This window comes from Pygocentrus nattereri, chromosome 2 (assembly GCF_015220715.1).
Source record: "Pygocentrus nattereri isolate fPygNat1 chromosome 2, fPygNat1.pri, whole genome shotgun sequence".
Classification (NCBI taxonomy): domain Eukaryota; kingdom Metazoa; phylum Chordata; class Actinopteri; order Characiformes; family Serrasalmidae; genus Pygocentrus; species Pygocentrus nattereri.
Genome location: NC_051212.1, coordinates 19,702,150 through 19,724,783, shown reverse-complemented (window position 1 = coordinate 19,724,783; position 22,634 = coordinate 19,702,150). Strand labels below are relative to the sequence as shown.

Sequence of the window (22,634 nt, the reverse complement as noted above, 5' to 3'; positions counted from 1 at the left end):
AGAATGCAAATTATTGCCCACAGCTCTCCTGTCTTGCTGAAATTTTACAATCATAAGAAAATCTAACTGCCTGCCATACTCTCTAGTGAAAGCATATGAAATTACTATTAAGCTGGATGTACAGACCCAGACAGAGCTGATACAGCAGTGCCACTGCTATTTTATGTTTTGGTTTGGTTTGACATGACGTGCTGTAGGAAAGAAGGAAGTTCCCTGACATTAGGCTCAAAATCCTCACTAGAGCATGCAGTGTGATAATGTTGACGGAAGCCAATTACAACTGTTATATTAATATAATTGTAATGTACATTATAATAATATAATGTAATTATATAATAATTACAAAATCATTTGGACTGATCATTGAAAACTATGTACATTTTAGACAGCCAGATTGTTTGGTGTTACCTTGGTGATAAGTGTTCTATGGGTTTTACCAGTAAGGAACACTCAAGACATGTAAACAAAAAAGAAATAAAAATGACATATATGTCTGTTTGTTTATTATAATACATTTCACTGAATTTTTGGAAATGGAAAACACCTGCAGCTCTATGTCAGGACTCTTTCTTTGAAAGACTACTAACTGCTAATATGTCTGATATAAGCTTGCAATGACACAAAAAGCTTTAAACCTATGTGTTTAATATACCAAGGCCAAAAAACATACCTTATGAATCCCTAATGTGTGGTAGTAGAAATTAGCATTATCATATGTATGTGTTTTTCCCTTATTTTTGAATGATTTATGACATTTATGGCCCAAGCTGAAGTCCTGGCTGTTAGTAGTCATGGTTTGACACTAGATTTTATATTACAATTTTGAGTGGACAGCATTTTTACCCTCACTGGAGTGATCATGATTATTTATTTATTTATTTATGATTACAAATCATTTGCATTAAAGGTTGAATAATTTGTGCATTTTCGGATTGGTTGGTTGGTGCCTTCCAATAAGCTTTTATTGATTTCACATTAGATTTCTTAATAGGCTACTTAATGCAGACTTCATTTGTCTCAGTAAGTAGTTGGTCCATGTCCATTCGCAATCCTTGCATCTATTTGTGCATGCGTCTGGTCAGAACTGGAAACGAGAGCTCTGGCCTTGCAAGTTAGAAGTGTGGTGGATTTTATCATTCAGTGTAACCAAGAGCCACCCACTATGGCAGGAAAGACATTTAACATGCAAACACAACCATGTGTAACAAAATAGTATGTATTGGCAAACATGCCAGGATTTCTTGTTTACTAGCTACTAAAAGCTTAGTAGGTACTAAAAAAAATCTCAAGCGACATTTGATTTTTGAGTCCATCAACTGTATCTTGCTCTGAAAAAGCCCACTAGTTTCAAAAGCTTTCCACTGGGCTGCTGCATGGAGGTGCATCACACGGACAAGCCAATCAGACTGTAATTGTAACAGACAAAGTACCATCACGACCAGCTTAGTATACAATGAATATCAAATTATCCATATCTCTGTGCACAGAGCATCTGATATTATGAAGACATGATTGGCCCTGCTAAGTTGTATGCAGCACTACATAGTACATGAAAAAAATGAAAAGATGGAATGGAAAGATCCTAAGAGAAAGTCTGTATCAAATTCATGATTTTTTCTGAAACTGCACACTTTTGTGCTCTTGAGTGTGTTTTAGTTTCTGTTCTTGCCTAAAATCAAACCTCAAGATAAGAAAACACTGGGGAATGTTGAATTTTTCACAATTTCTGCATAATTCAGTCAGATCTAAACATTCAGAGTGATGCATCGTAGAGAAACATGATGGCTCTGATTTCTTTGCATGGTACTGGTAGGAACCTTGAGTCACAAAGACAACAATGCAAATATAAGTTTTATTATGACAGAGTGACCAGTCAATCTAAATGTCTTCAGTTTTTTATGTAAGCTATTCATGTTTTGTTTATTTGCTGAAATTTCATGAAATGCCAAGAGTTCAGTGTGTATGAAAATGGTCTTTTTAAATATGTTGAAGAAATGAGAAGAAATACATCCTCAGTGTACATCACACAGAACCAACCTATGTTAAAACTGCATAAATTACTTTTAAGAAGAATTTTCCTCTTAAGAATCATTGGTGAATTAGGCTTTTTTTCTTATAGTTTGATAGCACTGTTTAAATAAGACATTCCTGTTTTGCTGGTGGGCACAGTGGATAGGAAATATGTAAGTGAGATTTTTTGTTACCAGTATCGTGACTGTAATTTAATTGCAAGTATTTTCTATGTACTAAAGTCCTCACCTGTTTTTTGGTAATAAAGACCAGCATAACTGCTTTTTATATCCATTGAACACAGGGCACCAGACTGAGTTTGTTGTTTTTCTGTTATGTACACAGCACATGGGTGTTTGGTTGCTTCTGATTGGTCTCTCATCTATACAATCTTCAGAAGATCTGTTATCAGGTTAAATTTCCCTACTTAAAACTTGCTAAGATAATGTAGGATACAACAAAAAAAAAGAAAATTAGTCTTTCAAAGTGAGATTTCGATATTAATAATAATTAATCTTTCAGCCTGAATGGCCTGAAATCCCTGTTCCCCCGTAAAACATATTAGTGTAGAGCTTTGCTACAGATGTCAGTCTAGTACCCATCATTTGCTGTCATGGCCACATTACAGTTAAACTTTCCTCCACGGCAACTTTCTAAACTCTGTCATGAGAAAAGCTGGCCTGCCTAAACACACTCTGCCCCAGTTCTGTCAGGTTACCTCCTTACCTCTATCACTGCAAATGGGCGCTTCTGTGTGCAAGTGTTTGGGGGGGGGTGGGGGTGTGTGTGGGGGTGTGTGTGTATGTGTGTGTGTGTGTGGGTGTGTGGGTGTGTGCATACATGCATGCATGTATATATTTGCCCATGCTTGTGTATGTGTGTAAATATGAGTGCGCACTTGTGCCTTTGGATGTGTGTTTGTGTGTATGTAAAATGGTTCCCATCCCCTCTGTTCAGAGTTGCGGGTCCGGGTGGAGTTCTACTCAGAGCAGAGGTAATAAAATGGGTCAGGTTACAGGACTGAGCACTATTTTTATCAGAAGCAATTTCCTGCAGGCCCCTACAGGTAGCACAGCGGCCTGCAAAGCACACGCCAATGACACACAGCTTTCCCCCACCTTACACCAGCCTCTACAGACCTGACCTCAGAGATAGAGAGCATATACTGTATTTATTGTTTTTATTATTTTACACCATTTGAAAACACCAGCTGTCCTTTACACTGTATGAACATTTTCATGATGAATAAACTGACTTAATGATCAAAAGTGATTTGTTACTGTCATGGTTTCCCTGGTCAGGTTCCACCACTTTCTTTCATCTCCCAATTCTTCATTGCATTCTATTCTACTGGGTCCCTAAGCACCATTATATTCCCTACACATTGAGCACGAGGTGTCAGTTGGGGGAACTGCAATTGATTAAACAACTGACGGCTAAACTTTCCTGCTTTCCTGCAAAGATTTCACTGCTCTCAGCCCAATGTGGAGTTCTCTTCCAATGAAACATTCCTGCTCCCGATGGTTTAAAATAACCCTTAAAATGCCTGAATACCCTCCATGGTCTACTTTGCATTACTAGAGAGATGGAAATACATCCTTTGTCACCATCCCCTAGCTTCAAGCCCTTTGTCATCCGTGTCACCAGTGTGTGGTGTGTACTGTAGCACCTACTCATCAGTACAGCTCTAATCTGTGTTCAGCAGTGGCAAAACAGTGACTAGTAAAGCTAGGCCCCCAGTTGGGCAGTTAACATCAAAACTCATCAAGATGAGGAAAATCATAAGGAAAAAAAACCCAACTGAAGGATGGGTTATAAGCAGGAAGCTAACAGCAATTCACACTAACACTGTTGAGGCTCAAGTAAGCATCTTATTCAAATTTCACCTTTAATAATGCAGTAGTTACATTTCAGCACATTTAGGCAGCGTGTAACTGTTGCAGTGTTAAAGGTGAAAAACACTGAATGTACTAGAACGTGCCTGCCATACTGTTTAAGATGGGATGGAAAATTAGAAAAAGGCCGTTCTAGATTAAACAAAGAGAAAATTAAGAGAATTACTGGGACTTCACTTCCTCCCATACAGGACACGGTGACAAGTTGCTGTCTGACCAGAGCTCAAAACATAAACAGACCCCTCCCACCCCCCACCACGGACTGTTCTTGCTGCTGGCCACTGGAAGGAGGTTCAGTAGTCTTCGAAGCAGAACAGCCAGTTTAAAAAACAGCTTCTCCCCACATGCCACAAGACCACTGAACTCTAAATAAAATGCTGCTCCGATTCTTTTTGATTACTCCATACCTGGGAGCTTCAGTGTAAAACACTTTCTTGTGTATATATACTTATTTAAAATTCATTTGTCTGTTGATATACATATGTTTACATATGCACTACACTTTGCACTACATTGTATTACTGTTTTTTTTTCTTCCCGGTCTACTCTGAGCCAATGCAACATAATTTCATTCTAATGCACACTGTACGGTGTTAATTTGAATGACAATAAAGTCTGTCTAAATCTAAGACATTACTTGTTTTACCTGAAGCTTGTGATGGACATATTACCATTATGTCTTACCTTGTAACAGTTTCACAGTCACTCTTTTAGTAGTGAGCTCTGGAACTGAGCTGCTGTTGCTATTTTCTCTTTCAGAACCAGAATCAAGCTATATTGGCCAAGTATGCTAAGGATACAAGGAATTAGGAGCTCACAGTGCACAGTATCAGACAGGCATTCACATGTAGAGAATAAGGTAAAATAAACATAAAATATAACAAAATAAAATAACATGCATTCCTAGCATCACTCAATTTGACACACACACACACAGTCAAACCTGTAAACCTTACAATTTGCAAAGTATGAGTCTAAAGTTAAAGTGCTGAGTGCAGCAGCAGTTAAAGGGTGTATAGTGGATCAATGAGGTGACAGTCAGATAAGTGGGGTAATATGGTAAGTAAGTAAGATGCTTTCTAACAACTCACTGATTGGGGTGCTTCTCAAAGTCACAATCAGTGACGTATCTAAAACTTCCAGAAGGCTTAAAGTGACATTTTATCTCACAGAACTGATGCTACCTATCGGAAATCAAAACACAGTTTCTTATTTCCTCTGTCACTTCGTAATCATGCTGGTAGTAAATCTAACAGGATAGGACTTTTCTCCAGCATTTAAAATTCTAATCAATAGGAGCGCTTTCTTAGCTTTATTGACCTAGATACCATGGAGAAAAACAAATTCTGATTGGTCATTTCCATCTGAAATGAAATCATGAGGAAATTATGAGGGCTTCCGTTCGGTGTTCCTTGAATACATAGTTGATTGTTTGCCTTTGGCTTGTGTTTCCTGACCTACATTATTCAGTTCCATTACTGTTTGGTGCCTATGTGTTGTTCTCCATGCATTTTGTCCCCGTATTTAATTGTCTAGTTTATTCTTAGTGTTCAGTACTTAATTGCTTTGTTGTTTCCATGTTTCCTTTTCATGTGCTGCCCAGCTCTCTTTGAATTTGCCTGCCTTTTGACCCCAGCCAGAAGCCTGGACTTGTCTGTGTCTGAAATGTAACTAACACTGACAACTCATATGTATTCTGAGGCAGGAAAGCACCCTGTCATGTTTGAATCACATGTTTATATAAAAAGCTGTCTGTCTACTGAGGTTTCTCTGTTCGGATGTATTTTGAAGGCAGCATAGATGTATCCTTCACTGCCTTACATATCCTATAATCCTTTGTGTCAGCGCTGATACATTTAGGAAAAAACAGCATCACAACACTGCATTCTTAGACACCGACTTAAGAGATAGCAGAGGCAGCAAGGCATTGAGACAACTGCCTTCAATTTCGGACACAGCCAATGACTCACAGTTGTACCTTGTCTTGTTTATCTTGCCTGCCACCATGTTTTAGTTACAGGTACAAACTTATAATAACACTACCCATATAAAGGGTTTCTAAATGGTTTAAAACATGGTTACCCTTCTTATTTGTGTTATAACAGATTACAACTTTAAGAATGTTTTTAGTTCTTAGTTTTTTAGTTGTAGCAAAAGAGAAAAGGAGATAGGAAGACAGACTGAGGGAGGCTGTGTGTGCCAATTTTATGTGTGTTAGAATGTCAAAGTCAGGGCGTGTGTGTGTATGTATGTGTGTGTGTGTGTGTGTGTGTGTGTGTGTGTGTGTGTGTGTGTGCGCGTGTGGTCTCTGTGGAGGACACAGTGACAGCATGTCTGAGTTTGTCAGCCACAGAGAAACAAGAATTATTGATGGGCATGAAGTTAGAAACCATCAAGAGAGAAAGGCGAAGTGTCCACATGTGCACACACACACACTGAAGAGTAGCGTAGCTTAGAATCCAAATGTTTAGTGAAATAATAAGCCAACATTGCAGTGAAAATGTTATGACAAAGAATATTCACCATTTTACAATGTCCATTTAGTACTTAAGTCCATTTAGGACATTTGCATGGGTTTATGGACCATAAACATTTGCAACCTTTTGGACTCACTACAAATTAAGCAGGCTGTTTTTGCTACTGTGACGTTATGACTGGTAAAAGAAAATGATCTGTGTCTTGATTGGCTGCTCTGTATTGTGCCTCATTCAAAAAGCAGTTAAACCTTTGAAAGTCTTTATATAGGGGAAGCTAAACTGATGTAGGCACACACACCAACACAAGAGGAGCTGTTAGACTATAAAGAGGTTACCTTCACATGCATCCTCTGGGTAGAAGAAAGCCAACCTATTTTTCACTGCGGGAAAGGACCACATCAGAGAAGGAAAAAAAAGGAGAGGAATAAGAGAGAAAACCCCACAAAGTAAAAGACTGTCCTCCTTTCACCCTGTTCTACCTGCACTCCAGTGGCCTCACATTCATCTCTCCTCTTTTCATCCCTTCTTTTCTGCTCTGTTATGCTAAAGAGATGAGCACTCATGCTGGCAGCAACACACACCTCAAACAAATCAACAAACCAGCCAAAACGAAACGCAGAGAGGTTTGTGAGTCGGTGTGTAGCTCCATCCGGGAATAGCACAGAGAGCTAACAAGAGCACGAAGCCTCACACATCACACAGCCAGAGGAAAACATTTTAACATTCCCCACCATCTGTCAGCAGAGTAACTCCAAAGTTACCCACTTTAGTAGAGCAGCAACACTACCTGAGAGGAAAAAAAAAAAAAAAAAAAAAAAAAATATGTATATATACCTGTCATATGCATTATATGTTGATTTTCTAAGTGACAAAGTTAATACATCCTTTATACCGAACACATTTCTAAACATTTTAGTGAACAATTATATATTGGGGCCAAAAATATGAAATGTGGCCTGTGCAGAATTTAGTTTTTTTCCCCATTATGTTAACCCCTTGACAAGCCATAGGTATGTGTGCAGTATTGCCAGAAAGGAACATGAGCTGGAATAAGCTATTCCAGACATGGTCAGTCCAATGAGTCTCTCCACAGGGAAAAACGTATGCCATTTCAGTACAATTTATTTGAGTTTACTTGGAATAAAATTTTCTATGGATCAGTGTAAAGTTTTCATTCATTGAAATGTATTTTCATAAATTTGTCTATTTTATCCAGACCAGTTACTTAAAAATAAAAGAAGTAATTTACAGTTCTGTGCCAAAGTCTTAGGCACCCAAGACTTTATTTGTGTAGTATGTGTTCATTTGCTGAGAAAAAAATGGTTAATATTTGAATAAACAAAATTTATTGAATATGAATTAATAAGTATTAATTAATAAGTTATATATGTCACTTAGTGTTGCTGTTTAAATTGTAGTAGCTTGTAAAATCAAATATAAGGTCATTTTACATTCAAACCAGGCTATGACTGAAGCAGGTGTAACTGGCTATTGGACTTTCTTCTGAAGCTTCAAAGTCAGATTTGAAGACTTTGACATCTGTGAAGTTGGTGAAGTTGGACAGTTCTATTTCACTCTTTAATCTCAGTCATTCACTCTCACATACACACACAGGCAGATATACACGAGTATGCTTACAAATGCACGCACACACACACACACACACACACACACACACACACACACACACACACACACACACACACACACACACACACACACACACACACACACAGGGTAAGGATGAAAGAGAGCTCTGTCAGAATGATAGATGTGCTAGAAAGGCCTCTGCAGACTCTCTGTAGATCCTTTATGAAACAGGGTAACATTCTCTAACACAAGGTGAGTCTGATTGAGTAGAGATGGTCTGTGAGAGTGTGTGTGTGTGTGCACCAGGTGTGTATTCCTTACATGTGTCATATCTGTAAGCCTGGCTGCTACAGAACTGCACACTGGCAGTATATCTCCTTTGAAGTGTGTAAAGATCTGCTTTAAAAGGCAGAAGACTGGCTCTCTTGAAGGCGAGAGAGGGAACAGGATGTTTTCATGCACTCACATCTTTCCTCCCTGCTCTTTACTCTTTCTTATTCAGCACCTCTACAGGGGACATGTGTCAAGCTCACGTGGAGTACCATGAAAAAAAGAGTCTGCCGACGAATCCTTTTTTTTTACTTGAACACCCACACGTGCACACACAGACAGTGCAACTGCTACTGCAGCAGCACGTTTTGTCAGATGCATTACACTGATTTCATATAAAAGTTTGAACACCTCCAGTCAAATTGCAACTTGTGTTCATTTTCTAAGTGGAAAAAAGGGAAAACACGTACAGTTATGAAATTCTCTGCAATTAAAAAAAAAAATCTTTTTGGTGGTTATGTTGTGACTAAACAGTTGTCATTAAACTAATATTATGTGCACTCATGTCCTTGTCTTAATGTTTAGGCACTAGAGAAGTAAGTTTTGTACAGAATATTTTACTGCACCCCCGTATGCATAATGACAATAAAACTGAATTGAACTGAATTCATAATATATGTTTAATTCATCCAAATGCCCATAAACTCATTCAGAGCGTATGTGTTGGCCAGGATGCTCATAACATTTCATATTGTTTAGAAGCTTATTTGCATATTTCAGCCTTCTGCTATATCAGTGTTGCGAAGACCAGTAGTGTCATAGCGATTAACAAACAATATATTGTGCAGCCTGAGCGCGCAGTCTAGTCCTTGAGGCACACCTGCACAGCACAGTTTTGTGTTTTTCCTGCTTTAACACATCTGACTCAGCACTAGACGGGTCTGATCATTAGCTAATGATGTGAGTCAGGTGCAGGGAAAAGATAAAACTCTGTAATGCCTGCAGGCGTCCTGGACTGGAGATAGGGAGCTTTAGCACATTAGACTCCAAACAGCAATGGACAATGTACTTTTACATAAATGCACAAAAGCTGTTTAAAATGCTACAAACGTTTAGGTTAAAGTTAGAGACAGGGCTGCTTCGTACTATCCCATCATATCATTTCTTCTTAATTTCACAGGCATTTTTAGTAAGACCAAGTTCAAACAATAGAATGTTAACCACTGCAGGGCTTTATTCAGTTATTAATCTAAATCTTTTTTAATGAAACTTTTTTCCTGCAACTACTTGAGTTTCACCTACAAAAGTGTTATTATTGGGCAGAGATGGCTAGTGATTAATTATTCACTTACATGTAGCCACATAGCATTTTAATTAGACTTTTCTGAATATTTCCAAATTATTTACCCATACTCAGGTAAATAATCATTTTTTATTCAGATACATGTTATTCACATTGGTGACATCATCTGTACTGCTTTGTGATTGGCTACACCTCAAACGTTTGGAGCTTTATGAAAACGATCCCATAAAGAGAAGAAAATAGAACTTAAAGGTCAGATCCAATGCTAAAAAATGCTGGATGTACTAAGCAGGTTCACTGCGGTTATTTAGGTTACTCAGTACTTCAGGGTTCTTTTTTGGTCTATTGTACTTGTATTGAACAGTCTCATCATATTGTACAGAACACAGTCTCAATCTTTAAGTCTAGACTAAAAACTTACTTGTTTAGTTTAGCTTTTGGTAGTTAATGTTAATTCCCTTTAGATAAGGCTGCAGATCCAGGGGTTCATGGACATAGTGAATTGTGGGTAAACTGAGATGCTGGTGCTGCTGTCACTCACTACATGCAGTCACTCAGGTTTGTGGATGGTGGAGTGGGTGAATGCCAGTGTCTCAGGGAGCCTCCGTGTCTATGTTACCTTCTGGCTCTCTCCCTTTAGTTAGGCTGTTATATTCAGACCTGCCGGAGTCATTAGTCACACTCTGATAATTTTTTACATTTTCTGTTCTTCATAAATCCAGTCTAAACTAATTCCTAAATCTTTCCTTCCTCCGAGTTACTGACTGTCCACCGGTCCGGCCCAATACTGATGGATGTCCCACCCTCAAGTCCCCCTGTCCCCCTGATTGACCAGACTGATGGAAGTTTCTGGAACGCAGCTTCTCCACTACAGATCACATCCAAATCTATATGAACTCTAATTGTTTCCACTGTTGATTATACACACCTGAATATATTAGAACTGCGTGGATGTAAAATTGACTTTTCAATGTTTAACTTATAAGTTGTCTGACCAGTGGTAGGATGGTCCCCCCTTTAGATGTGAGTCTTGGTCCTCCCGAGGTTTCTTCCTCCTCCAGCTCTGAGGGAGTTTTTCCTTGCCTCAGCGCTCACGGGGGTTCTGTATATTCTGTATATTCTGTATATTATGTTCAGTGTTTTGTCTGATTCTCTGTGCTGTGATTCCCATTTTTGTAAAGCTGCTTTGTGACAACATCAGTTGTAAAAAGCGCTATATAAATAAATTTGATTTGATTTGATTGAACTCCTGTGCTTTTTACTTTTATTTAAGTCATTATTTCACTAAAGTAACAATGCCTCTGCGATGGACTGGTGACCTGTCCAGGGTGTATCCTGCCTTCCGCCCGATGATTGCTGGGATAGGCTCCAGCACCCCCCGCGACCCTGACGGAGGAGTGGCTTAGAAAATGGATGGATGGATGGATAACAATGCCTTTGCTTAAGTACGTTTAGCCTGCTTTATATGTCTTTTATTGGGCAGAACTGGTTATCAAGAGGGATGGGGCTACTTGCTATGACTATCTAGCCTATATGACCCTCCTAATGCTCTTCCTGCTGCACTTGGACTGCAAGTTGAAGTTCTGATAATGGGCCTCAACTGAACAATATAGCAGAAATGGTACATTATTAGAGTTCCTAGCTAGAAAGCACTAGCATACTGTAAGTGGCAAAAAACTTCAACCATAAAAATTCTACTGAATGATATTTAGAGTTACCAGTGGAATTGAACAGAGAGAATTATAATGATTATAACTTACCGAAGTGTACAGGTAGCCCTCACTATTCATGGCAATGTAGAGACCTGTCTTAGTGCTCTGGATGGCTACTATCCTCAGGCCCACAGGAATCAAGTTGAACAGCACTGAGAGAGAGAGACAGAGGGAGAGAGGGAGATTTACAAATGGTTATAGTCCACCTACATTATAAGTCTGAAATCCCTCCAATTAGCAATAACTGTTCTGCCAGTCATTTGTTACTTTTGGGAATCTTGTAGTTTATCAAAGGTAACCACACACTTACACAGCACACTTCTGATGCTGTAAGACACACCTTACACACACAGTTCTGCAATCTTCTTACATCATGCCTTTGTAGAACAGTAATTCGTCCAGCCATAGCCTATAGGATTTCATGTCTTTCAGAGGTGGGGACTTAATTTAGTGTGCAACTGAATTGGTTTTGACATCTTTGGCAGTGTCTGCTTATTCATAAGCCTGTCTCAGTGATACTGTGAGTGTTGTGCCTGTGTTTTCTGGAAAGAATGTTGACTGGAGCTGTAAGGCATGAGAAAAGTCTGGAGTGACATGTTGACTTCAGCAGGAGTGCCAAATCGCCAAAGGCAATGCATCTCCATGGGAGCATTGCAGATTTCAGCAGCTCCTAAAAAGACTTTAGACCTCAAGTGAACTCCAATATCCTCTGACAGCAAATCAGGAGATATGTGAGGAGATATCCCATCGAAATATAACGGACAGCCCCATGACTGTGCTTTAAATGCAGATCTCTTCACAAATCGGCTTTAACTGAAAGCAGTGGAAAAAGAAAAAGTGATAGAAAAAGAACTAATCTTGTCCAGTTCCATCATCGTCATCTCTCACACTAGGTGGATTACACTCTCTTCAGCCTGGAAAGTAGATAAGTCAGTCTTTTCCTGCTCCTCATTCTCTAACACATTATATTGAGTGTGCAGCAACTTTTCAATTAAGCCTTTTAAAAAATGGAGTGTAAGTGTGGGTAAGACTGGGGGTAAGAAAAATCTGATCAGCTTAATAAGTGGAAGGATTAGTGTGTGTGTGTTTGCATGTGTATACATACCAATACTTTGCACATATGCAGCCACGTGCACAGCTGCAGGGGGACCTGAGGCCAGGTCCCCCAGATTTTGACAGAACAGTTAAAAACAAAACAGGTTTTCTGTAGCCAATGAAAATATTATTAAATGTAAGATCATCAAGGGCGAAGGAGACGTTTTATTATCCTCACGACTTTCTTTCCACCTTAAGTAAATAAATAAATAACCAATAAATAAAAACAAAACTCTTTAGATCCTTACAAATCTTCAGCAGATGTTATTGCCATGCCAATGTTTACATTGCTGCATGCCACTGTTGGCCACACAAATAAGGCTTTTTTTAACGCCAGCATGTGAACACAGAAATGGCATCATCACCTGATAGAGAACAAAGCTGAGCAATACAATGCTGTTACTGTAAGCTGCTTACTTAGTTAGCAAGTAGTAGAACTTGACCACAAAAAACAAGATCAACACTGTGAAAAAGGGTTCAGATCATCACAGTCTTCAACTGTTCGCCCTAGACATCTATACCTGATGCTGTAAAAGGGAGGCCTGTGGTTGATAAGCCAAAACCTTCATAACTATAGGTGTCAGTGCAACAGGGCGGTAGTCATTCAGGCAGGTGACCAGACAATTTCTCGAGGACTGGAACAATTGTGGTTTCCTTAAAGCACTTGGGAGTCACTGACAGTCTTAAGGAGAGGGTAAAGATGTCAGTGAAAACCTCAGCCAGCTGGTTGGCACATGCTTTAAGTACACGTCTATGGACGCCATCAGGACTGGGTGCCTTGCGTGGGTTAACTGCCTCTCACCACCTCAGACGGGAATGGCTGGAACGCAGCTCTCCACATCTAGTGCGAGTGTCTCAGCAGGTGAGGTGTTAGTTGCCTCAAAACAAGCATAATGAGCATTACGTTCATCTGCAAGTGAGGAGGAAGAACCACCTATCACAGATTACACCTTCTTTGTAGTCAGCGATGGTGTGCAGGCCACTCCACATACATCTGAGATCAGAGCCAAGATAGTTGGATTGCTATTCAGCCTGTCCTCAAGATTCTGGAGTGCTTCTACTATGCACCGTAAAAACGGCTTGCCATTTCAAACTAAACGTATGCCAGTGTAATGCACACTAATATGCATATCACATTAATTTGGCTCCCTTTGTTTCTTTCTGCCAGCTTTGATCTCATCTGCTGGTTCTCTTGCTTCTATAGTCAGCCTGTGTCCTTTCTTAGCTGCTTTTGTGTTAAGCTCCTCTCCAACCTCTTCTAGCTAGTATGGTGTGGCCAACAGTTAATGAACTCATGGCACAATGGTGCATTTAAGTTTATGACATTATAAGTAAAATAACAATTAAGGTTAATGTAATGTTTTGTTTTTTTTCTAGCATAAGCAAACATTACTGTTAGCTAGCCTAACATTAAAGCCTGCCTACCATTAATGCTACTAATATGATGTGATTTGTGTGTGATCTGACTGGCCAATTCACAGTTCCCCAAATTACCCCAAACAGCCTGGATCAAAACATCATTGTGCACGTATTTACATCAGCATTATGACACTGGTGCCACATATTGAATAAGAACAACACACTGCAGCTAAATGGTATATAGACCAGCATTAGGCTAGTAAAGTGGGGGTTTTTAACTTACCAAATGTCACTGTAATTCAGTCATGACCATAATTGAACCATTTTCTGTTAACTGGTTTTGCTATTACATTACTGTGAAGTCAATTCCAACAGGATGACTATTATTATATGGCTTAAAACATTGTTACATTGTAAAACACCACATAAGAAAAATGCTAAAGGAGAGTATTTAGCTATTTTTCTCATTTCTTTTCAGACTTTTATTGCAGCAATGGAATCGTACTATCTTCCCCCAGCTATTGATAGAGGGTTAATTCCACATGAGTCGATTCATTGACTTCAACACATTTCCGGTTGAGTCTTGTCCAATGACTCTGAGAGTTGAGATGCTTAGAGTTGGCTCTTTTGCTATAAATATTATATGATTCTTATTTCAATCATAGAATCTAAGTCTAAAACATTTGGGGCTGTAGCTCAATAGCCCAGACGTAGTCACGCCCCTGCTTTTCTGATGAACTTTTTTTCCATCCTCCTTCTGCTAATGCTCTTCCACTGTACAGATGATGTATATGAAGTGCATAGATGTGCATCTGTTTGGGACTAAAAGCTATGTAAGAGCATGGACGTGTGTGTGTGTCTGTGTGTGTGTTGGAGATATAATACATATACTTAGTACCTGTGTGTGTGTGTGAAGTGTTAATATCCAATACATCATTTGTACACATACACACACATACACCTCTGGCACCTGTGGGAAATGAGAAATGTCAAAATCAACATAAGTACGCAAGGTGATTGATAAAGAACAGAAAAGATGTGTCCTTCTCAGATCACTGCAGAATGGTCAATAACAGCCACTGACTCACCTCATACACACACACACACACACACACACACACACATATGGGATACGGTGTGTGTCAGCAATGTCGCATCAGAGCAGCACTGTCGTCAGAGTGTTAGTGAGCAGCTCATTGAACTAACCATCAATACATAGTGCTGTCATAAGGGACAGGCAAGATGCAGTCATACAGTATGAAGTAGAGGTCAGAGGTGTGTGTGTGTTTTCATGTGTAATTTCAAGACAAAAATCTTCTGATTTTCTAGGAAAAAAGACAAAGCAGAAATAACCCATAATATCTGGATCAACAAAATTATCCTGATTTTTTTATAAAAGCCTTTCTTCTTGGTTACTGCACTCAAGAGGAATCTTTACATTGATAATGATAGGAACCAGAGGTTGTGATGTCTATAATGTAAATATAGCCACTGTATTTACTATCTAAAGTAACCTACATGTGAAACTACATGTATGTGTCATGTTACCATGGTAAATTAGTGGTAAATCTGGAAAAAAAAGGTTTCTTTGGGAACTATTTTGCCTTACTTTTGTTACCCCGCATATACTGCTTTAACATAAATGGATTTAAAAAAAAAATGGGTCAAAGCCTTATTTCAAAATTATCGTAAACAATGTCTCAGCCATATCGGCAATATCTCTACTGCAAACAGCATGCTCATGAGGGGCACATCACACAGCTGGAAGGTGACCATTGTCCAGCTCAGGTAAGTTACCAGTAGTGGAGCTGCAGCACACGTGCGGCGTTCAGAACAGCATCGCTGGCACAGTGGGCAGTGGTAAGAGCGGAAGGGCCAGGATGTGCCCTGCTGTTGCCACCCCCATTCCAAGCTGTGCGGGATTTGAGGTGGCGTGTTGTGGGGAGCTCTACAGTAACACAGAGGAGCCATGGCCTGGGAGAGGACTTACTGCAAGGAGCAAGTGCCCTGCAGTGTTTGTTTATGCTGGGACTGTGCATGTGCCCAAGGAGGACCAGCTGACCTTTGAAGGGGAAGCTATGTGGCATTGGGCTTCTGGCTGGTGCTGGCACCTGAGACTAGGGAGGTGTGGCAAGGCAGATAACCACATGCAGAGGCGCATGGTAGCGCTCATCCTTCAACAGAGCAACATATGTTGTTTAGTGATTTAAGTTGTGTACATGTGTTTGTGTTAATAGTGTTGAGGGTTAGAGCTTTTGTGTGTAAAGGGCAGTCACCATCAGGGTGAAGTGTGTGGTTATAGCAGAATCATGGCTACCCCTGTGTTTCTTCTGCTGGCAAATATATATGATGTCAGGGTGTCAGGCTGAGAAAAAGGTATAAAAACCTGTGTGTGTGCATGTATGGGTGTCCCAGTCATTGTATCATAGACTATCCCACTGCCTGTCTTTGACCATCACTTTGGCAACTCTTTGAACCCACCTCTGGGACCATTTTTCTGGGATACTGGAATGTAGCATATGGGTCACAGCAGGTCACAGCACCACCCTTAGCCAGTTTCCATTTTGTTCTCCCACAGATCACCATATTTTGTTTTCTGAAACTTCTGGAACTGATGTTGTCTGTTTTTTTTGTGAATCTTGAGCTGTGACATCTTGCTCTTTCAGTTTTAGCATAACTAATAAGCTCCTAATAAGCTTATGATGGGGGGTAGAGTTGAAGAACCATCCATCCATCAGACCATCTATTCATACATATCCATTTATTTATCCTCCCCTCAACTCACCCCTATATCTATCCATCCATCCATGCATGCATGCCAGCTGGCAGTTCTAGGATCCATTCCTCTCTCTGTGGCACAAAATGCACAACCCCAATTCCAATGAAGTTGGGACATTGTGTAAAACATAAATAAAAACAGAATACGATGATTTGCAAATCATTTTCAACCTATATTCAATTGAATACACTACAAAGACAAGATATTTAATGTTCAAACAGATAAACTTTATTGTTTTTTGCAAATATTCACTCATTTTGAATTTGATGCCTGCAGCATGTTCCAAAGAAGTTGAGACAGGGGCAACAAAAGACTGGGAGAGTTGAGGAATGCTCATAAAACACCTGTTTGGAACATTCCACAGGTGAACAGGTTAATTGGAAACAGGTGAGTGTCATGATTGGGTATAAAGGGAACATCCCTGAAAGGCTCAGTTGTTCACAAGCAAGGATGTGAACAACTGCGTGAGCAAATAGTCCAACAGTTTAAGAACAATGTTTCTCAACGTGCAATTGCAAGGAATTTAGGGATTTCATCATCTACAGTCCATAATATCGTCAAAAGATTCAGAGAATCTGGAGAAATCTCTGCAAGTAAGCAGCAAGGCAGAAAACCAACATTGAATGCCTTCAATCCCTCAGGCGGCACTGCATTAAAAACCGACATCATTCTGTAACGGATATTCCCACATGGGCTCAGGAACACTTCAGAAAACCACTGTCAGTGAACACAGTTCGTCGCTCCATCTACAAGTGCAAGTTAAAACTCTGCCATCAAAGTGAAAGCCACATATCAACAACACCCAGAAATGCTGCTGGCTTCTCTGGGCCCAAGCTCATCTGAGATCATCTGAGATGGACTGATGCAAAGTGGAGAAGTGTCCTGTGGTCTGACGAGTCCACATTTCAAATTGCTTTTGGAAATTGCATCCAAATCCAAAGAGGAAAAGGACTGTCCGGATTGTTATCAGCGCAAAGTTCAAAAGCCAGCATCTCTGATGGTGTGGGGGTGTGTTAGTGCCCATGGCATGGGTAAATTGCACATCTGTGAAGGCACCATTAATGCTGAAAGGTACATACAGGTTTGGAGCAGCATATGCTGCCATCCAAGCAACGTATTTTACAGGGACGTCTCTGCTTATTTCAGCAAGACAACGCCAAGCCACATTCTGCACATGTTACAACAGCATGGCTTCGTAGTAAAAGAGTGCGGGTACTAGACTGGCCTGCCTGCAGTCCAGACCTGTCTCCCATTGAAAATGTGTGGCGCATTATGAAGCACAAAATACGCCAACGGAGACCCCGGACTGTTGAGCAACTGAAGTTGTACGTCAAGCAAGAATGGGAAAGAATTCCACCTACAAAGCTTCAACAATTAGTGTCCTCAGTTCCCAAACGCTTATTGAGTGTTGTTAAAAGGAAAGGTGATGTAACACAGTGGTAAACATGCCCCTGTCCCAACTTCTTTGGAACGTGTTGCAGGCATCAAATTCAAAATGAGTGAATATTTGCAAAAAACAATAAAGTTTATCTGTTTGAACATTAAATATCTTGTCTTTGTAGTGTATTCAAGTGAATATAGGTTGAAAAGGATTTGCAAATCATTGTATTCTGTTTTTATTTATGTTTTACACAACGTCCCAATTTCTTTGGAATTGGGGTTGTACCTCCCTTGACTGTCTCTTTTATTTACGAAGAACTCTCTCGAACACAAACTGTTCTGACACACAGATACATCCCACTGTGTTCCCTGCTTGTCTGTTTCCTGTGTCTTTTCATTATTGTGTTACATAAGCAGCAGCAGGCACCTCCAGAGGGTGGAGATGTGGAGGGGTTTGTGCCAAGCCCCTGCCTGACACACCACACTCTGTGATTGAACACTCATCAATATCAGGCCAGATGTTTCTCTGGCATGACCCAACACCCTGGCACCCCTAGACTGGCCAATCAGTAACCTGTCTGGGTGTGTGTTTTTGCAGACGCCAGGTTTACAGACAAGGACTGTTTCCATAAAAAGTCTTAAGTCATATTTATCGGTTTTCAGCAGGCAAATGCTTGAGAACCCTGGGTCATTATTAAAAGCTTAATTAGCCATGCTGAATTTTAGTATTCCTCTTCAGTATCTATCCCTTTTTTAATCCTTAATCCTAAACCATGCACCCGCCCTTCCAGCTTCTTTACATTGGATGGGCTCTTGATTAGCTGTGATGAGTGCAACATTCTGGTTAGTCAGCAAAAAAAGATACCTGCTCACCTCAAAGGCACCCAAAATATATAATAAAGAGTCAAAGACATGGTTCAGCCAAATTTTCTCCTTACCTGAAATGTGGTGACATGTTTGGTTTTGTTCTTTAGTTTTGTATTAGAGCTATGAGACTCACTAGTAATAGAGCTGCTTGAAGTCATCTGAATAAAACCTGCCTGTGTGGTTTCCCACACTGGAAAAACACTATCATTTGCCACTATCATAGCTAAAACCAGTAGTATCAGCTACCTTTAGGCCTCAATCTGGTCTGTTTATGTGTCAGAAGCCACATCAGCTAGTCTATTTGAATTCATCTAGCAATTCAACATAGTTTGTGTTTGTGTGGTGATTTAGGCATGTTCTTTACACAGTGCTAAAGGACAGCTATAAGCCTCCCTTACTTTTTAGCTTAATTAGCCTTAGTAGCAGATTCTGGACACTAAACATGTAGCCAACTGATTGTGTTTGTGGTAAGAGGGAAATTGACAAAAATCATTTTTGGTTAAACCATCATTTGAAATAAAATATGTTTCCTCAGGCTTCATTTAAAATGTGAATTGCTTTGCACCGTTGAAGTAGTTTATGCTAAAAGTTAGCATTTATGTTGCCGGGAAGAGAGCCTTTGTTCCGGATGAGCTGATGGTCAGCATCTTGACATGGTGCATGACGGGAAGGTTGTGGAGGTTGTGGGGACCAATAAGACAGGGCAGCTGTAGTAAAATGAGTCCTTAACTGGCTGAGATGAGCAAACTGCAGCATGTAATCACTCTGGACAGAGGCCAACGCCAGCCAAACCACAGCCAGCCAGCTACGGCCTCTCAGCTTAATTGTGGAAGAGAGAGAAATGAGAAAGGGCTCTCATCTCTGCACAGTGTCCTTAATACAACTTCAACGGTCAACTGTGCTTTAGGAAGAGTTTGAAGAATTAACAGGTGGGTGTATGAGTGTGTGTGGTTGCATATGGCCTTGGGCTTGGCAGGGCTTCATGGCTTGATTCTCTATTTAGATTGGATGGGCAGCCGGGGCACACGGGGACGGAGACAAGAGAAGGGGAGGGAGAGAAATAAAGAGATGACATATCACTTCTGACAGGTGGACTGGAGAGTTGGCTGTGATTCTTTACTGGTGAATGTCTGGTGTGTAAGCAAGAGAGAGAGAGAGAGAGAGAGAGAGAGAGAGAGAGAGAGAGAGAGAGAGAGACAAAAAGTGAGGGGAAAAGAGAAAGATTGACAGAGAGAAAGGGAGAAAGATATAGAGAAGTGGTAGAGTGAAGAAACAGAAATGGGGAGAGAGAGAAAGAGAGAAACAAAGAGAGAGAAGTAGAAAGTGAGAGAAAGGAAGGTACAAGACAGACAGAGAAAGTTCAAGATGGTTTAAGAGAGAGTGAGAGAGAAAGAATAGCAGGGAGAGAGGAGAGGGAAATGAAGAAACAAAATAACGAAAAAAGAAACAAAAACAGATCCAAAAAAAGAAAAATAAAGTGAGACAGATAGAGAGACGGTGAGAGAGAGAGAGGAAAAGGAGGAGAGGAAAGAAAGAAAAAAATGGGAAAAAAAGAAAAACAGTAAAAGAGAAAAAACAAAAAGAAAGAAAGACAAAGAAAGATACAGAAGAAGAAAGAGGAAGAGAGATAGTACAGTCTATACTGTTGCTGTGGTAATAAACCCTTATGTCTCTGAAATGGAAACTTAAGAAAGAAAATCTTAATAATGAGGTTTTATTCCACATCATTTTGGACCATCACAAACTGTTTAAAAGGAAAGTTTGAGGATTTGGTGTGAATGTTGATGTGATGCGAGAACACTGGTGCTTTTAGAAGAGCACAGAAGGCTCCGAAATCCGCATGTGATGTTTCTACCACTGGTCATGAAACCAGAGCATCGTCTTCATTACTACCAATGAACTTTGGAACTATTGACCAAAGTAATCCTAGAACCACAGACCATTTGAAATGCACTTCTCAGATGTGAGTTAGTCTGTGTGTGTGTGTTAATTATTTAGCCCTTTTCACTGCTGATTCAGTGCTTTTTTGGAGCTCGTTAGCATACTCCGCAGTGTAGCGCATAATGAGCAGCCTGATAGCCCTCACACTGCTGAGAAGAGGGCACACACCTCTAACACCTCCTGCTGAGGCAGAGAGAGACAGACTTCTTCATATCAGACAAACAGCAGTGTGTGTGTGTGTGTGTGTGTGTGAGTGTGTGTGTGTGTGTGTGAGAGAGAGAGAGAGAGAGAGAGAGAGAGAGATGGTCTTTCCTAAGTTCAAACAGAAGGCAGATCTTTCACACTATGGACATGGTTTGACAAGCAGACAGACCTCTTCTGTACTACACACACACACACACACACACACACACACTCTCTCTCTCTCTCTCTCTCTCTCTCTCTCTCGCTCTTTCTTCCTCTCTCTTTACATATGTTTCCCCTGATATATTAAATTCAGCAAATAAACAGTGATTGTGGTTAAGTGTGTTCAATATAAAGGATGTGTTGACATATTTTCACTTAGAAAATCAACAAACCCTGTAATTTGACCAGGGTGCCTAAATAATAAATAAATAATAATAAATAATAATAAAGGCAAAGAATGGACACACTATAGTGGTATGCCTTTGCATACCACTATAGTGTGTCCATTCTTTGCATTTATTATAATACTCAGTGTTTTTGTCAGTCAGTTAGTCTTAAAAGTTGCTTTTTAAGATTCTTTGGAGCTTCAGTTTTGGGCATTTTTTTCCCACTCATGTTCATTTGTCTTCCACTTCCTTATGCATGTAGATGCTAATATATCTTATGAAAGTTAAAATTAATAACTTGTGCTTAACATTTAATGAAACATTTTTCCTTTGTCCATCATGTGAAAAAACAGAAATGGGAGAAAAAGCTCAAACATTCAGCTCTTAACTAAAATCCCAAGGGCAAGTCCCAGGTGACAACAACAACTTCAGAGACAGTGATGTTTTGTACACAGAGCTTTAGGCTCTTATCTCTATAATGGGTTTATCTCACAGACACCTGACAGGCCTGCTGTTAGTGATGGGCCTGAAGGTGAGCTACAGGGCCTTGCTGTCTTTCTTGCCCGGAACAGGGTCTATGACAACAACTTTTCTGCACCACTGCAAAACTAACACACTAACTAAACAGCCCTCTGACTCATTTGGGCACCAAAGAATGAAAAGTATCCTAGAAGTGGGGATCGAGATACTGCCCTAAAAGAACTTGCAGTGCTTCTAGAACAGGGTGAGCATCAAGTGCAACCATATTGTTTGCTAATATTAATTGAAGGGCTTACCATACACAGAAAGTCAAATATTAGTAAAGAACCATTGACACATAAAAGAGAACTATAGATAAAAACAAGAACTGCAGCAACCGGAAGACTATACAGACAAAAATGCTTCAAATTTGTAAATGTAAATAACATGTAGAAGATTATTTAATATAGCAAGCTTTACAAAACTTTAATTGATTGAAACTTGCAATCAACTAAATTGTATTTGAGTAAAGCATCTTGCTCAACTGCAACTCGACCTGCAAATGTCTCAACTTCATGATGCAAGTCTCAAAAAAACAGCCAATCAAAGCGCCAATAAAGCATCACGCACATCAAATACAATGTAACAATGTAAAGTAATTGTAAAAATACAAGCTGCTAATTTTGTTACTTATTAGTCAAATGTGTTACATGTAACCTTTAAGTTGCATGGAAATTAAGTTTCATGCAATTGACAACATGCAACTACCTAAACGTTTTACTGTGTAAATCCAGCTTTGGGATATTTCAAGTGTAGTTTTTGTTGTGTCAAGCTAATATTAGCATGGTCACAACTTGGCCACTGTTCTTTGTTTTGATTAGCTATAACAAAATAATGTAGCTCAGTAGCATAGCATTTTAAACCA

The 22,634-nt window shown here is 39.8% G+C and overlaps 1 protein-coding gene across 1 annotated transcript in view; it reads right to left on the bottom strand.

Annotated features, from left to right (window-relative positions):
• Window positions 1-22,634, bottom strand: part of fgf11a (fibroblast growth factor 11a) — a 95,379-nt gene that overhangs the window by 26,921 nt on the left and 45,824 nt on the right. Inside the window, exon 4 of the mRNA XM_017710298.2 lies at window positions 11,306-11,409. Within this exon, the coding sequence (XP_017565787.1) occupies window positions 11,306-11,409 (104 nt within the window). The remainder of the gene's footprint in view (window positions 1-11,305; window positions 11,410-22,634) is intronic.